The sequence below is a fragment of the Amphiura filiformis genome, chromosome 9 (assembly GCF_039555335.1).
Source record: "Amphiura filiformis chromosome 9, Afil_fr2py, whole genome shotgun sequence".
Lineage (NCBI taxonomy): Eukaryota > Metazoa > Echinodermata > Ophiuroidea > Amphilepidida > Amphiuridae > Amphiura > Amphiura filiformis.
The window spans coordinates 380282-399718 of NC_092636.1; the positions used below are offsets into that span (position 1 = coordinate 380282).

The 19437-nt window shown below is 37.2% G+C and overlaps 1 protein-coding gene across 1 annotated transcript in view; it reads left to right on the top strand.

Annotated features, from left to right (window-relative positions):
• Window positions 1-11512: 11512 nt before the first annotated feature.
• The window catches only part of LOC140160489 (QRFP-like peptide receptor), a 57948-nt gene continuing 50023 nt past the window's right edge, over window positions 11513-19437 (top strand). The window contains exon 1 of the mRNA XM_072183725.1: window positions 11513-11698. Within this exon, the coding sequence (XP_072039826.1) occupies window positions 11518-11698 (181 nt within the window). The 5' untranslated portion in view covers window positions 11513-11517. The remainder of the gene's footprint in view (window positions 11699-19437) is intronic.

A 19437-nucleotide genomic window follows, 5' to 3' on the forward strand; every position in this document is an offset into this window, starting at 1 on the left:
TATATTGATTATCACTGTTGTGTACAATTCCCGGGTACAATTCTGTGTAGCACACAATAATGGGTGGAACCCCCGACCTCGGGACACCGCAGTTTTACATCGGGGACACCGCAGTAATGGCGAAGTCGGATTGGTGTATAAAATGATGTGCTTATACGAAGGTCATTCAAATAAATAGTCAATTTTTTTTTCATTTGAGCATCATCATCTAGCAGTACGACGGCAACTTCGTGACCTCTTTTGTTCGATAGAAATTTTTTACGGGTTGGTGAACACGGGTTACGTAACTAAATGTTGAAAATTTGGCCGGCAAACATGTTTTAGCGAAATAGCTCCAGAAATGGGAGACACGGGTCGCTTTTTGCTTAAATTGGGTACCATGATCACGGATAAGATACCAAACATTTGTGCAAAGAACAAAAAACGAGTAAAAGTTGAATAATATTGAAAATAAAGAAGCTTGAACATGTCCAAAGTGGCCGGGAAAATGAGAAAAATTGCATGTCACGATCACCAAAATGGTTATATCTACAACTATGAGCAATTAGCAAACGCCGGTCGTATGCTTTTCTGTAATGATAGATATTAACTAACTTGAGCTTGTATTAAATTTTCAGCGAAAATGATTGGTACGTGGAATAATCTAGTCGTAGGTTGGAAAGTTACTCTCAAAACGGCCCGTGTCTCAATCGTGCGTGTCCCGTTAGTGATAAGTGTCACTAGCAAAATAGCAGCCGGCCTTGTCATTATATCAAATAATAATCGTCAGAATCGTCCAGTTGACTCCAGTGATATTTATTTATTCAAGCAAAATACTGCATTGACTTACAAAATATTGAAGTCAATATAAAAAGTAATAGGCCTATCATCTCATTTGACTGAACTTAAAAGCAGTTTTAAAAATATTATTGTTGATCGAGTCCCTGAATGAGAAATAACATTGTAAAAGATACGAGTATGGTACAGTAGGTTGTGATGGTCTAGTGGTTGACGCCGTGGTTTGAAGTGCGAGAGGTTGAAGGTTCGAATCCTACAGCATTTCGATTTTTTTCTCTCTTGTTCTGTTAGGCCTATGGTGTATGTGTGTAGGCCCGTCAGTATTATGATCAATTGAAAATATTTCTATGCGACACGTTTGCAATGTTTTTCTTTATGCGTAGGCCTACATATTAAAAAAAAAATAAGATAGCGTCAGCCATAATTTACGAATTTCAAACCTGATATTTTGGCATAATATTATTTGTAATTTTCACCGTTCTTACACCCTACCCAGACATACACATAATTGGAATCAGCGTTTCGTTGTCTAGAGTAACTTTAATTATCTTCAATAGAACACCATAAGCGGTCAAGATAAAAAAAATGCTTTCTTTTATTTTACCTCATTTTTACTGCTTCAAATGATCAGAAACCCTTCCTATCATAAATATTTTCAAAAAAAACCCGCTATGGTAGGGTTCGAACTTCCAACATCTCGCACTTCAGGCACGGCCTTAGCCACTAGACCATCACAACCTGCTAACTTATTCTCATACCGTTTGCAATGTTATTTCTAATTCAGTGTCTCGTTCAACAATAATCTTTTATAAACTGTTTGTAAGTTCAGTCAAATGGCTTGAAATTACGTTTTATATTGACTTCGATATTTAATAAGACAGGGCAGTATTTTGTATGAATAAATTAATATCACTGTAGTCAACTGGACGATCCTGACAATTATTAATCGATTATATGGACAAGGCCGGCTGTTAATTCTCCTGCTGGACACTGGTCACTAATGGTCACGCACGATTGCGAGGGAAGCCGTTTTGAAAGCAACTTTCCAACCTACGACTCGATTATTCCACCAATCATTTTCGCTGAAAATTTAATACAAGCTCAAGTTAGCTAATATCTATCATTACAGAAAAGCATACGACCGGCGTTGGCTCATAGTTGCAAATATAACCATTTTGGTGATCGTGACATGCATTTTTTCTCATTTTTTCGGCTACTTCGCGCACAATAAACATTCATTTTCTCCACAATAATTGGACTTTTACACGTTACTGTTTGCCTATACTCATGTTTCATATCTTATCTATGGGCTCAATATGGAAATGAAGGGAGAAACGACTCGTGTATTCCATTTTTTGATGTTTTCTGAAAAACTGTATTTGCCACCTGATTTTCAACATTACGTTACGTAACAGCAGAGGTCACGCCGGTAAAAATTACCGGAAGTGAGCTAAGTTGCTGTCGTACTGCTAGTAGGCCTAGTTGACGTCGTTGTTGCAAACTTTGCGCGCAATAAAAACAACAATAATTTGTTTTAAACATTTTGTTTTTCTGACGAGTTACAGTTAACATATTTCGATTGCTGTGGTTGTAGTGGTAATGATGATGATGATGATGATGATGATGATGATGATGATGATGACGATGATGATGGATAACACCACTTCCCTGGAGGCCCTATGTCACATGATCGATAACGCAAAATAACGAAACATTTTAATAAAACCTAAGAAAAGACCAGAATATTGTAAAAAAACACAAAAATGCACAACATTCTCTAAAATAACGGAAAATATCAGTAGATAGGCCTATTCTATTAGGTAACACTGAATTTCAGGAGATATTCTAAAATATTTTGTTTTTTTAAGGATACTTTGCGTTATCGATCAAGTGACATAGGGCCTCCCTGGTGTATCTTGGGTATTGATTTATCTTTGCACGTGACCAATGTTCATTGCCAACAGTAGTCTCCACAGCAGCCAGTTTGGTTCCGCTCCCTCCACACAAACAGTCTGCCAATGGTCACGAACTGGTCCTTTTTGATTCGCTAACGGTTTTCTGCCGACGTCATCCAGCTTGACGTCAAACAAAGCTTTCAATTGGTCGATCGGCTAGACGGCTACTTTATTATTCATGAGCAAGTTTGACCCGCCATCTCGCCAGCTAGACTGAGGTCAATCAAGTTCCCGTATGTACAGCTCTACGGCTACTTACGTGTAGCCAATCAGAAACGGCGTTATAAGTGGCCATTGGCAGACTGTTTGTGTGGAGGGAGCGTAACCAAACTGGCTGCGGAGGAGACTATGCCAACAGGTCAAATACAGTATAATAAACAAGATATTTCCGACCTTCCGACCCACCTCAAAAAATCCCACTGGAGGCCAAGCAAGCGATTTATTTTGGCCCAATTTAATATGCGCTTGTCTGTGTGAATGTATGAATGTTAGCGACGAACGCTCGTTTTGCATAATCGTGTACCAATTACTGTAAACATACAGGGTGAGTAAAAAAAAGTGCAATAGACAAAAGAATCTATTTTTATTTAAGAACCGAGTTGAACCTTTTAGGTTTTAAAACATTTTATACATAACATATCCATTAGAGATCATGTGTGAAAAAATCACGGAATTTGCATTTACCGTTTTGTTTTTATGACACATTTTACAGCGACACCCAATTTTAATGTTTGTCCAAGAGACATCTAAAAAATGATTTGAATGTCAGCCCACTCTGTGTAAGGTATATTTAGAACAACTGCCAGTTTCTTAACCTCATTGCATTGAAATAAAATGGAGCACCCAAAGTGTTATTGTCCTTGGTCTTGTTTAAGGAGAAGAAACATTAGGCCTATTTGTTGTTATTTTCATTTTCCCTTTACTTTAAAGATGTTTATTCTCTATCAAAAACGGGTTTTTCAAATGTCGAAATGGATTGCGCAAAAATTGAAGTGGAGTGAATTACAAAATATCCAGTAAGTTGGACATATTGGGGTTAAAAAAAACTGGAGTTGGGGTCGAGTGAGGTATGAAGGACTTAAACATGTTAAAGTAATGTTTGTTTAAACAGAAAAAAAACAATTAAAGTAACGCAAAAATCAACCTTATTTAAGTTAATGTTAGTTTCAGAGCTGGTGCTTTTATCGTGCATTGTGTGCTCTCATTCAAAATACATGGTACCTCGTGGACAAATAATGAAATTGGGTATCGCAGCAAAGGGACTTATAAAAATTAAGGCCCTTCACAATTGACTCTTAGTTTCCTGTTTCATGGTTGAAAACAAGGGATGAGGCGACTTTTAATTATTAATTATTAATTATCTATTATTTTCTTTATTTTAAAACAAGCGATCGCAACCTACATCAACCCGTTTTGATTTTGAACATGCATTTAATTATTTTACAACTATGATTGATTTCATACATTAGTAATGGTACAGTTATGTTCTTTGTTTATTCATCATTATAGTTGATATGATCAAAGTCAGAAAGTAGCAAATGGAAGTCATTCAAAGTTATTTTAAAAGAGAAAATCCAAAATAAAAATAAAATAATTAAATATTTTGCAATTCTCTACTTTGGACGCGGGCGGGAAACAGGAAACTAAGAATTAATTGTAAAGGGCCTAAACGGTAGTAGCGAGTCACCTCATTTTTTCACAGAAAGTGACTATTGAGTGGGGCATAGGCATTTCGTATTTGACTCCTAGTGTCAAACGCTATTGGCTGGCCCTGACCATCATATGACCCTTCCTTGACTTTCATTGCATACAACAAGTAAAGAACACGTTTTAGATGGTAAATACTATGTACCTTTTCTTGATTCTTATGTCAAGACAATCAATTTGCCACCATTTTTGCCAAAATCGGAGCAAGTTGAAATTTGTACCCCTGTGTAGAACCAAAAATGCGCAGTTTTGACCCCAACCCCAAAATGAGGTGGCTTTCTTTACCCTGTATGACATTTCGTAGCCTTTAGCGGTCAGAGTCAAATCCAAAATGCCTCCACATCTTAAAATAAACTTTGGACATTGGTATATCATCTCAGACACATTATTGGACACCCATCTACAATAAAAACAACATCCCCAATACTAGCCCTGGCTCTAACACTAACCCTAGCCTTATCCTTTGCTTATAAGTAAAATGCCGTAAATTTTAACACTTTTCGGACTAGTTACCCTAATTAACCTTCGGACTACTGAGCTGTTCCCAAATATTTTACGCAAGGTTTATAATTGATCTTTAACAACTAAAATTGTGATCTATTACGATGATACAAACCAGTGACTTGAGTTTACCACAGAGTCTCCTTTACGGTGATGAAAAACACGAAGTGATTTGAAGTCATTAAGGTTAACGTGCTTAATTATATTCGGGCAAGATATTTCATAAAATAATACACACAAAACACACGAAAATTCCTCTTCTGTACTTTGGTTCTTTTCCAGGAATCGAAATTACTGTGTATGAATTAAGATAACAACGAAATGAATGCGTGGTAGTATAATGTAAATGACAAATTCTAGTCATTAAATATCATCAATATGCCAATTATGGCTGGTACTACATCCTAGCTTGCGGGCTTGATTGTATAGGCAGATGTTGTACGGTATTACATGTCCGGCACGCTTAATTTCTTTCTGCAACCATAATGGGCCGCAATATATCACTAACCGCATAGTCCGAGGCAAGGTTCATTATTGTCAGGGTTAGGGTCTTATGGTTAGGGTTAGGGTACGGGTTAGGGGTTAGGGGTTAGGGTTAGGGTTAGGGTTAGGGTTAGGGTTAGGGTTAGGGTTAGGGTTAGGGTTAGGGTTAGGGTTAGGGTTAGGGTTAGGGTTAGGGTTAGGCCTAGGGTTAGGGTTAGGGTTAGGAGTATATATACGTATTTTATTAGTAAAAAAATGTAGATATTTATATAGCGCTTTATGCCGTAAACAGCCTCAAAGCGCTTTACATTTATTCCGCCGTTATTAGAATATGTCGGAACCACGTTTGCAGCCTACAATTGGCGCAGGGTTCGTCAGTACAACGACTGTGACTACCCCTAACAGCTTACCATAACACCTGGGTGGGGTGAGGCAAGCGAGGCAAAGTGCCTTGCCCAAGGGCGCAACCCGGTGGTGGGACGGGGACTCGAACCAACGCACGTCGAGCAAGCTCTCAGATTATGAGTCCAAGGCCGTAACCACTGAGCCACCGTGTCCTCACAAGTACTAATATACTATTAGTACTAATATACTAGTAATAGTATATTGTGTGTATGCACTTTATTCCGTAATCAATAAGTATCATAAACAAACACCTTTCTGGCACAACGAATCATAGCACAGTCGTATATAGGCATTAGACTATGGATACATAGATTGTGGGTTCGAACCCCCAGGTAAACCGTTGTAGAATTTTAATTCTATCGATTGCCTTTTATTTTATTAAGGGCTGGGGTATGAACGTTTGGACAGTATTTATTTTGGGACATTAAGAGCACATCAGACTTATCGAATTGCATTCTGAATACGAAGAATGTCATTCTGATATCAAATAATTTTGATTTTTGAAATTCGCAATTTAATACACATTTTATGGCAAATCATTAAAATTGATATTTTTGATATTTAACAGTACTTGAAGTAAACTTTATAAATCTGATGATTTATACTTAAAGTGTATGTAGGGTGAAGTCGACGATCAATTGAAAATTTGACCTTTCGTATTTAAGATATGGATTTTTTCCCAAAACACCCAAAAAAAATAGGTCTTTTGGGGGAAAAATCCATATCTTCAATATGAAAGGTCAAAACTTTCAATTGACCGTCGGCTTTTCCTCCCAGCTACATACACTTTAAGAATATATCATTAGATTTATATAATTTACTTCGAGGACTGTTATATATCAAAATTTGAAAAATATCAAATTTTATAATTTGTCATAAAATTTAGATTATATTGTAATTTTCAAAAAATGAAAATTATTTGATATCAGAAAGACATGCTTCGTATTCAGAATGCAATTGATAGGTCTGAGGTGCTCTCATGTCCCACAAAAAATACTGTCGAAACGCAATAAACGCTCATTTTAGATCCCTTAAGTAAGAGGAAATAATAATGGTAATAAACTCGTGTTATATCTAGCCTCATAGGCCTATAATTACATGTATGTACTATGTGTTATCGCATTGCGGCCCATTATGGTTGCAGAAAGAAATAACGCGTCCGGCAGACGACGCGGCAGCCGCGCACTCAAAAACAAATTACCATGAAAATTATAAAGAAAACCTGTAGGAGCATTTTTATATTAGGCCTAACATTCTGCAAGTAGTGTGAATAAAAACAACGGAACAGGTGAATATAGTAGCTAATATTATACATTATTGGGATCCCATGTACAAGTAAAAGAACATTAGTGATGTCAGACACATTATTTGGGCACCGATGTACAGGGAAAACAACATTAGTATATGGTGTCAGACATATATTATTGGCATCCATGTACAGGATAAACAACATTAGTATCTGATGTCAGACACATTATTGGGCACCCATGTACAGGAAAAACAACATTAGTATCGGATGTCAGACACATTATTGGGCATCCATGTACAGGAAAAACATCATTAGTATCTGATGTCAAACACATTGGGCCTATTGGGCATCCATGTACAGGAAAAACAACATTAGTAGCCTATTTGATGTCAGACACATTTTTGGGCACCCATGTACAGGAAAAACAACATTAGTATCTGATATCAGACACATTATTGGGCACCCATGTACAGGAAAAGCAACATTAGTATCTGATATCAGACACATTATAGGGCACCCATGTACAGGAAAAACAACATTAGTATCTGATGTCAGACACATTATTGGGAACCCATGTACAGGAAAACAACATTAGTATCTGATATCAGACACATTATTGGGAACCCATGTACAGGAAAACCAACATTAGTATTTGATATCAGACACATTATTGGGAACCCATGTACAGGAAAAACAACATTAGTATCTGGTGTCAGACACATTATTGAGCATCCATGTACAGCAGAAGCAACATTAGTATCTGATGTCAGATACATTATTGGGCACCCATGTACAGGAAAAACAACATTAGTATCTGATGTCAGACACATTATTGAGCACCCAAGTACAGGAAAAACAACATTAGTATCTGATGTCAGACACATTATTGGGAACCCATGTACAGGAAAAACAACATTAGTATCTGATGTCAGACACATTATTGGGAACCCATGTACAGGAAAACAACATTAGTATCTGATATCAGACACATTATTGAGCATCCATGTACAGGAAAAACAACATTAGTATCTGATGTCAGACACATTATTGGGAACCCATGTACAGGAAAACAACATTAGTATCTGATGTCAGACACATTATCAATCAATCAATCTTTATTTCATTCAAAATACAACAATACAATAACAGCAAAACAACACATTTGAATGAGGAGATGCTCAGAAGGCCATAAAGGCCTGAACAAGCACCCCCTTAACCTTAGCCTAAGTTTCTTAATTTGTCTAATAAAATACAATTACATACATACAAACACCCCCACCCTCTTCCATACATTCATGTAGAACGAACTAAGCAGGAAAAAAATGATGAATAAAGAACATGCAGAATATAAGTTTAAGACAAATTAGGATTTCATAACATATGCTCACGTATATCGCAAAAAGAAAGCTGACATTTTGTGAATATAGTATAAATGCTAAGAGATCAGTTAATTTTAATCGATTTTTTGTTTTAAAAGGATAAAAATAAAAATAAGTAAATCAAAACTAAGAGGTATTAAGTGTACATTTTCATAAGGTTTGTTTTAATTTGGGATCTAAAGAGTTTTACTGATGTAGCCGTTTTGGCGCATCTGTCGATCGAATGCCATTTTCTTGGCCCGGCGGTTCTTATTGTTTTGTTAGCAAACTCTGTTTTTGTAAGACAGATCTTGTAATCTTCAGCGTTTCTTGTGTGATACCTGAGGTGATTCCTCTGCTCAACGAAATAACTATTGAAGGCCTTTGGTAACAGATTGGTATTATACTTGTACATGAAAGTGCTTAGTTCGAGATCATAACTATCATAAACATTAAGCAAATTGTAATTCTTGAAAATAGGGCTGAGTGACTTAAAAGTGACTATTCGATATCATTCTAAGGGCTTTTTTTTGAAGTTTGAAAATCTTTTCCAAATATTTTTGACAAGTATTTCCCCATGCTAAGATACCGTAGTTTATGTAAGGAAGTATTAAAGTACAATATAGTGAATACATTATTCGCTCGGGAACAAAATGTTTCAGTTGGTTTATTACACCAACACCTCTAGATATATTCTTTGAGATGTTGGTAATATAAAATTTCCAAGTTAGATTTTCATCAATTGTCACTCCAAGAAATTTGGTCTTATTCAACCTTTCCAGGATTACATTATCTAATATAATATTATTAGTAACATTGTACAATACGCGTGATGTTTTGTGATTTGTACCAAGCACCATATAATTAGTCTTGCTTGCATTCACTGATAGCTTATTAGCCTTAAACCAATTATTAACTTCTTTTAATTCATTGTTGATAAGATCGTATTTGGACACAATGTCCTTATGTGAATAAGTTATAGTAGTATCATCGGCAAACAAGACAAATTTTAGAATGGTGGAAGTATTTATGATATCATTAACATACAAAATGAACAATAATGGGCCTAGGATGGAGCCTTGAGGTACTCCACATATTATATCTTTATATTCAGATTTACAAGAATTGTAATACACATACTGTTTTCTATTATGTAAGTAATCTTTAAACCATTTTAAAACGTTTCCTCTAAAACCATAATGTTCCAGTTTATGTAATAAAATACTATGGTCGATAGTGTCAAAGGCTTTTGACAAATCTAAGAAAATCCCAACAGTTGTCTCATTGTTTTCGACAGCATTACTAATTTTGTCAATAAATTCCAAGATAGCCATATAGGTAGAATGTTTAGATCTAAAGCCAAATTGCTTATCATTTAGAATTTCATATTTATCAATGTAATGTATGCATCTGTTGAATACAAGCCTTTCAAGTATTTTTGAAAAGCATGGCAGGACAGAAACTGGACGATAGTTGGAGAAAACGTCTGGATTTTCTTTCTTATAAATGGGAATTACCTTTGCGATCTTTAACTCATTTGGTACTACACCAGCAGTAATAGACAGGTTGAATATGATAGTTAACGGAATCGATATTTCCTTTGCAATCCTTTTTACCACGTAATTACCAATAGTATCGTGACCAGCACTCTTGTTTTGATTAAATTTATGTATTATTTTTATAACGTCTTCATTAACAATTGGTTTCATGTACATGCTACTGCTTAATGGGCTCTTTAAATAATCATAGTACTTCTTGCCATTTGTTGTAATCTTGGAAGCTAATTTAGGTCCGATGTTAACAAAATATTCATTAAATTCATTTGAAATTTTCTGGGGATCTGACACCGTTTCGCCTTCATCATTTTTGAATTTAGCTTGCATATTTCTTTTGTTGTTACGTCCAATAATACTATTTATTGTTTTCCAAGTTTTTTGTAGATTGTGTTTAACAGATTCAAATTTCTTTTTATAATACTCTCTTTTTGATTTTCGTATTAACGTGTTTAACTTGTTTCTATATGTTTTGAATGACTGAGGCACCCATGTACAGGAAAACAACATTGGGCACCCATGTACAGGAAAACAACATTAGTATCTGGTGTCAGACACATTATTGAGCATCCATGTACAGCAGAAACAACGCTAGTATCTGATGTCAGATACATTATTGGGCACCCATGTACAGGAAAAACAACATTAGTATTTGATGTCAGACACATTATTGAGCACCCAAGTACAGGAAAAACAACATTAGTATCTGATGTCAGACACATTATTGGGAACCCATGTACAGGAAAAACAACATTAGTATCTGATATCAGACACATTATTGGGCACCCATGTACAGGAAAACAACATTAGTATCTGGTGTCAGGACTCAAGACGCAAGCTACTATCTCAAGACGCAAGCTAACGACTATCATATATATCTGTTCAAAATATATATTCATGTGCAAGGAACCACATCTGGTTTCTTTATACGAAATCATTTACGGGAGATATTCATCATTTTCTACACCGGTATCCAAAGATTTTCTTCTCATATCAAACTCGTGCATAGCAAATTCACATGTATCGATCCCGGGTATTTATTTTAGTATCTCTGCTGACAAAGTAATTATTAGCCAGGCGATGTCGGTGTGCGCTGTAAACTTCAACTTTTAAATTCGAGTATTTTTCTTTAAAAGCACTACTGTGTTGTTAATATTGAACGACATTGACAATTTTTTTTATTGGGTATCAAAATGCGTGTAAATAAATCATCCTTTTTTTCTATGTAAAAATATTGTGGAAACAATTATTAGTTCTGAAGCTATATATGTATTTATAACAGCTGCGTTACTTTTTGTGCAGACTTTACATCCTAGCTTGCGGGGTTGATTGTACGGGCCAATATACAGAGTAATACGCTTTGATGTTGTACGGTATTACATGTCCGGCACACGACGCGGCAGCTGCGCACTCAAAAACAAATTATCATGAAAACTATAAAGAAAACCTGATGGAGCATATAGTAACAGGCGATTTGCGGGGAAACCGGGATATATCAGCTGTTATATAATACAACCCAACCTCTCGCGATGAACACATCGGCTATTACCGGGACTATTACACACAATGATGGAATAAGATTCGAAGTGCCATTTTTAATCGTCACTTGCATCATTGGCTATGTGGGGAACTTTTTAGTGCTTATTGTGTATTCTAGGAAGAAATATCGGCGGTCAAATGCTGCACTTTATATTCTCAATTTAGCTGTGGGTAAGTAGTATATCGAAAGCAACTACCTTTTTGATCAGGGTCAGGGTTGAATGAATTGAGCCCTTTTAGTCGTTCCACATTTTTCTCAAATGTTTTTCTGCCGAAAGCAGTATGTATTGGAATTGGAACCTAAAACACGACTATTAGGCGGAATAATAGCCGGATTGCCATGACAAATCATTCTGTCAAGTACTCTAATATTAATAGCGCTCAGGTTTGGGCTACGTTTTCCATGTTGCCACGAAGTTCTTACGGTACAAAATGCTGAATGTGTCTGTATGTCGGGCTAATGAATTATGCATTAGAAAAGAAAATGGCAGGGACGGTCATAAATTTATACGGGGTTGTTGTAAAATGTTTGCCTTGAAGAGTGGTTATAAAAAATGTTTGACTTGATTCTGGACTTTGAAAAGAATATAAAGCTTTGAATGTGTAAAGTTGTTATTGTTTTAAAGAAGTTAAATTTTGCAAGCTGACCTCTTGTCTAGAAATTGAATTAAGAATTGGATTACTAAAGTTGTCTTTCCTGTACATGGGTGCCCAATAATGTGTCTGATATCAGATACTAATGTTGTTTTTCCTGTACATGGGTGCCCAATAATGTGTCTGATATCAGATACTATATAATTTGACAATATTTTTAAACAAAGCCACTTCAAATGTAAACAACCTTCCTTGCTCGCTCATACAAGATACAAGATGTATGGTATACATACATCTCCTATACGGTGATGAAAAACACGAAGAAAAAAAAAAGAAGAAAAAAAACCCTGTTCTGGATCTGGACTTTGGTTCTTTTCAAGGAATTCTCCTCAATTTGGCTCATCTGTGTTTCAACAAGTTCAACAATGATCTCATATATTTACAGTAATTGGCAAACAGAGAAAACGGTCGGTTTTATTATTTGATTAAAGTTGATTATTTAAACTGAATATGTCTAACCACTGCCCTAGGCTGTACCTTAAATGCACATTTCATTTTACAAGCTGGCCTCTTCCGTCCAGAAATTGGATTAAGAATAGCTCGACCCGTCAGCCAATGCCTATGTAGTGTAAGGGATTTCACTTCACATGTACTACATCGTGCATATTAATGGTGTCATATTTGGCAGAATAATAAAAGTACTTATAGTGCTGATTAGTCTAGGCTACGGAGCCATTTCAAAAAATCACTTCAGTTAAAAAATGTGATTGAACTTTGTACGAGGGTCAAGTTCAAAATTATTCTAACTTTTTCAAACCATAAGGATTTATTATGGGAGACAAATAAACCCAATTTTCAACAAAATCGGAGCAATGTTCATTTTTTCTCACGTATACCGTATCCAAAATGAGACATTATGACGTCTCAGTGTTACCTTTAACTAGCTACAATATTTGCCATAATAGGGGAGAGCGGGGAGTGTTCGCCCTAGGGGCAGGTTCGCCCACCCCTTGTTTCTCAGCACTACGGCTATCAGGGAATTTGGTGATGGCAAAATTAGGTGACATAGGTCATTATAAACTTCTCATATTAGCTACGCGACATATAGGGACGTGTTCATCGAACTGCAGCCAAAACAAAAAATTACACCAAAACGTAATTTTTCTTGCATTCATAATGTTGTATTATCATTGATACATAAATACAGATGGTTTTAATGGAAATCTGTATTGGGATCATATGGGATTTGTCAAAGATTTAATGCAGTTATAATCTCCTTATTCGATTTGTGTTTTGCATACCCTGAAGAAAATACAAAAATGTGCACAAGGGGCTCGTTCGCCCTTTTGAGGATGGGGCAAGTTCGCCCTATATCTTCCCCGGGCGGACTTACCCCAAACTGGAGGGCGAACCTGCCCCATCAGCGTATTATGCAATATATTGATAATTAAACCATTAAACAAGGTAAAACTACTGAAAAACAATATGGGGCAAGTTCGCCACTTTGCAAAACTTTTTTGTTTGTTTTATCCTGTTGCTATTGTAAGGCCTATAGGTCTGGGATTGTGGCCGTATATAGCTAAGACATAGGGCTTTCACATGGGCTAATCAGGTCATCCCTAACCTTAAAATTGACATCGCTAGGCTGGTCAGAAAAAAATAGGGCGAACACTCCCCGCTCTCCCCTACTAAATAAATAAATAAATGTAGACATTTATATAGCGCTTTATGCCGTAAACAGCCTCTAAGCGCTTTACATTTATTCCGCCGTCATTAGAATATGTCGGAACCACGTTTGCAGCCTACAAGTGGCGCAGGGTCCATCAGTACAACGACTGTGACTACCCCTAACAGTTCCCATTGCACCTGGGTGGGGTGAGGCAAGCGAGGCAAAGCGCCTTGCCCAAGGGCGCAACACACACCACCACATTGGGTTCGTTACTTTTAATGCACTCGGTGTTTCTACCGTCCCGGCTCAAACCAGGCTCAAACGATTCTAGAAGTTTTTCTCACAAGCCCCGCCTACTTTTCCTTCCTTCTCGGCGACCCGGAAGTAACGTTTTCCATTGGTTTGTGTGGTGCAAAATGAGGAAATTACCAATATTTGGCAACGAATTACAGGAATTCCAGTCGTAGATCTCGACTGAAATGGATATATTAGGTAAATAACACTTTCATTTATGTAATAAAAAAAATTGTAGGAGATCTACTACCAGTTTGGTAGAAAATCGAGTTGAAATGTGGGCATGTTTTTGGTATAATGGTCAATTGAATTGACAGGTTCGTATTAAACTCAATGGGAATCTCAAGCTTTCGGCTAGGCTAAACTTTAGTCTCGGCATTATACAACAATATTTTGTAAATTTTTCTCGTAAATCGACTCGTCCATGTGTGGTATACACTCTCTTTTCCATTTAAATAGTTAAGAATGGAAATTTTGGCCTTACGAGTGTAACAATTACGAGGTATTTGTCCGCGGTTTCGGATTCTGTTCCTTCGCCAGTAGTGCAAGACTGTGGAATTCGGCAATGTCGAGATAGTATTTTCACGAGTTCATACCCTAAAATGCACTTTATCACTGAGTGTCTCCCAACGAGTGTTTTTTTTATTTACGGTATATCAAATGTCTTCATTACAAAAAAAGAAAACGTCCAAACCTGTTAGGGGTGGTGCAATAATTATGTGTACCTGGGGGGGCAAGCATTTTTGGCAGGTCAAAAGGGGTGGGGGTCAAGTGATTTTTGGCAGGTCGAAAGGGGGGGCAAGCAATTTTGACACAGATATTTGGGCACCGTTTCTATATTACGCCCGGCATAGGAAAACGCGTTAGGAATACGTTCAAATATGCAAAATTTCCTGCTCGCACTATATGATAAGGCAATTTAAGGTTTTAAATTCGGGTTCCCCAACATCTTGGGGGGTGGGGCAAAGATTTTTTGCACATCAAAAGGGGGGCAAAGGTTTTTGGCACATCGAAGGGGGGGCAAAGATTTTTGGCACGGCCAGAGCGGGGCCAGAGGGGGGGGCAAGCGATTTTTGGCAGACCATTTTGAGAATTCACCCCCTGGGGTACACATAATTATTGCACCACCCCTTAATTTAGATTTTAGTTAAGAGAATTCCCACACATAAGGGGCCTAGGGCTGGCATTTTCTTCGGAAATGGGGGGGGTCCCAAATATGTCGGTGACCGGAGAAATTTATGACCCCCTATCGCGGGCAAAATATTTTTACGACCCCCTAAATTTGGTTGAAAAATTTTATGACCCCCCTTCCATCTACACAGATTCAAGACAAATTATTTATTGCCGGAACTAAGGCGCGGCGCGCACCAAAACTTTATAGTGAAGAAAGTGCATTGAGCGTGTTAAAATTTTTTATTGTAAGTGTAAACAAGGCGCGCGTTGCACGCAAACATTTTGCATAGATTGTACGCACATTTCGATTGTGAAGTCAAAGAATGCGCGCGTAGCGCGCTAAAATTTTGAGTCACCAGCCCTTAATAATTCTATAACCCCCTTATTTTGGGTGTTAACAAAATTATAACCCCCCCTATTTTTAGTCTGAAAATTCTATGACCCCCTGTATTTTTGGGACCCCCTTCCGAAGAAAATGCCAGCCCCTAACCACCTTCAAAATACAAAACACTTGATTTGTTTACCTCTTCGATGAAGTATGTATTTATACTTCTACTGTACGTGTAATTTTTTGCTTGTTAAATATTTTTAAAACTGCATTTAGGGGTTGTGCAATAATTATGAGCTCCCTGCGGGGAATTTCAAACGGCTTGCCAAAATTGCTAGCTCCCCCCCATGGCATGCCAAAATCACTTGCCCCACCTCTTGGCCCGCCAAAAAATATTTACTTCCCCTCCTTTTGCACATGCCAATCTTTTGGGATCCCAATTTGCAAACCTTAAAATGGTCTATATGCCTACATGTTGCGAATGCAGCGAGCAGGAAAATTGGCATATTTAAGCGTTTCCGTACGGTTTTCCTAAGCCTTTTTAGAGCGTTTTATTTAAAAGGCGCCCCAAGAATGTGTGCCAAAAATCATTTGCCCCCCCCTCTCAGCTTCGGGGGTCGGAAATATTTTTCAGGGCCCCACTTTCAGACCTAATATTAATTTCAGGGCCCCCTTTTTGGCCATGATTAATGAATGTCAACCCTATAGAAAATAGTGTAATAATGTTCTACAAGAAAAATTAAGGTGAAATTTTTAAAGCCCCCCCCCGGCAATTTTTCTTTGGGCATTAGGCCCCCCCTGTTACAAGTGTTTGTGAACGATCCCAAATATGACACCCAAATGAACCCTGTGGTGTGCGACCAACTGGGGGGGGTTAATAATTTGCCCCATAAATGAAATCACTCAGTGCTCAATGACACCGCACCACAGGGGGGGGGGTTCAGGGGTAACATTCTCTAGTGACGAAACTAGACTTCCGCAATCAAGAGAACAGTTACATGTAGCTGGGGGTAAATCTGCCACCACCACCAAAGGGGGCTGGGGAAATGCTGATTTTTTATTGAAGAATGTGTTCATTTGGGGAAGTGTGAGTGGGGGCAAGGATTTCAAACGAAGCTGCTGTAACATGCTGGAGGTATTGTGCCACTGTCCTAGCTCTACCCTAACAAATTTTCTAAAATCCTATTTTCCTTTACAGACCCCCGGTTCAGACCTGCCAAAAGATGAGAGCTACTGTACAAGTAACAACCAACTGCCAGTCACCATTGACCAATGCCCCTGTGAGCCATTCCATGTCGCTTTTTGCAGCAGAGGCAGACAAAACAAAGGACTGAAATAACGGAGTTCAGAAACGCACTTCACTATGTTGCTAATTGAAGAACAATACTAGTATTAAAAGTCGGGACTCATAAATTAGGTGTAATGGAATGTGTAAAAATTATTCAGATCTAGTATTAGAAATATTCAATCTAGACAGATTAGAATATAATTTAATTCAATTTTAATTTAAGGGATTAAAATTGCTTAGATTGATTTTTAACCCTTAAATTAAAATCAAATTAGATTGAATCGAATTGGATTTTAAAAATCAAAGCGATTTTAAAAATCGAATTAGATTGAATTCTAGATTGAATGTTTTAATTAGAGAATAAAGGTATTGTTTTTAACCGCTGGAGTGCATCTATCGTCTTATATAACACAGGCGACAACATTTTTTTAAGTAAAACAAAAATAATGATGTCGCCCGAACTCGCCTGTGTTATATGAGATGATAGATGCATGACAGCGGCTAAAAACAATACCTTTATTCTCATTTTTAAACACTTCAATTCAAATAAAAATATCAAAAGAATTACAAATTTTAATCAAATTAAATCCTACATTTTGCAAGGAATTATACCTAGGGCTTAAAATCGATCAGTCCCATTGTTGCTATGCGCCTCCAATTGGTTCAAATAGCGAGTACGCCTATCGCGTCGATGCATTACGCGCTGACCCGTGTGATATCATGTCGTATCACACGGGTAAGAACCAATAAGATTGCAGGAACATTCTCAAGTGTTTAAGAATAGATTAGAATTCAGTTAAATTTCATTTAAATGTTTTAATCCAATTTTGGACTTGTCTCTGATTACAATCACTAGTAGACTGATTGAGGAATTTGTAGGGAACGTATACTGGATATCTTCTTCCATCACACAATAGTAGAGGCTAGTAAAAAAATTCCCATCATTTATTCTCTATTTAGTAGGTGTGATGAACTATTTTGGCTTGATTGTTTATTGATGCCAAACACAAGCAAACACAGAACTTCATACTTTTTTAATTAAAAAATAGTGCTTTTTATTTTTTAAATTTCTTACAAATCTCAAAATAAACAGTGATCAAAACTACATACCGGCCGTATTCACCATGCTTTCTTGTTGTGTTTTTTTTTTATATAAAAAAAAAATAACTTTAGTAATGAATTGCAAGTACAAAAAGATCATTTGTTCGTCTATTAGCAGTCACTAGTCTTTTGGGAAGGCTTGTGTGCAGGCCTCGAATTTCAATGTTTTTTTTGGGGGGGGCTTGAAAATGGGTGCCCCCCCCCCAAAAAAAAGCACATTGAAATTTGAGGCCTGCACACAAGCCTTCCCAATTTCCCAAAAGACTAGCAAGGGCACCAAGGCCAACAAGTGATGAAGAATGCCTTGAAAATGACAAAGATATGGGGCACCAAGGCCAAAACTGAAATACATGTAGGGCAGGCAATGGCCCTGGTGGCCTCACTGCAATTCAAGCCCAACTTAATATGGTACTTTCACAAAAGACTAGTATTGACTGACACCTGCCAATGCTAGTCTTCATGAAAGAAATAGTTTGTCTGCCAATAATAAAGCATTTACAAGTCGAAGATTTAGGACCAGAAGGCCCTATCTGCAATAGCTGCCAGGTGTCATATTTTAGATATGTACACTACATAATGCAAAAATTACTGAGATGTCTACATGGCAGCTATTGCAATTGGGGCCTTCTGGACTTAAACCCTTGAAGTGGATACTCATCATATTTGCAGTATCCAGATTTTTAATTATTGGAATGAAGGTACACCTTACCCATCACTGCCACCCCCCCCCCCACACACACACACCGGAACCCTAGTTTGACTCAAGTTCGGTAGTGACGTTGGTGCAAAAATTTTTGGGCCGGGGTGGAGTATTGAATCGCACTCGTAAAGTTAATTGCGTAGAGCGCACATGTACAATGTTGGTTTTAGGGCTCTCAACTAACAGCTAATTATGTACTTGGGTACCGGTACCTGATTTAATTTGCGAAAAAAAACAAAAAAACTTTTGCTTCTATTGAACAGGAAAGGGACACATTGAATTAGTATGCATTGCTAGCTGTTCAATAGAAGCAAAAGTAATTAAAATGTACAACTTCATCCAATTTTTTTATTTTTTTATATAGCAGTATTTCTCTGGTTTCCAACCTCGAATAACACCTGAGTAATTTAAGGCCAGGTTAACTGCCAACTTATTTTTTCAAATTTTGTAAAAAAAAATTGCCATTTTTCAGGTACTTTGACCCGGGTAGGCCAAGAACAGGCGGGAACTCAGAATTGGTGAGAGCCTTAGTTGGTTTGTAATGGCACAACCGCGAAAAGACATTGATGTCATTAGGCCTACCGAACTTGAGGCGAACCAAATAAAAATGCCTGCACATTGAACATTTCCAATCATTCTGTGCTATAATTTACAGTCTACAAGGAACTCTGCATTGTACTTGTAGGCATCACTTGTCAGTGTCACTTTTTGAGGTCCTTATTGTTTTTATAATTGGAGTTCATATTTACTAAATTACTACTGC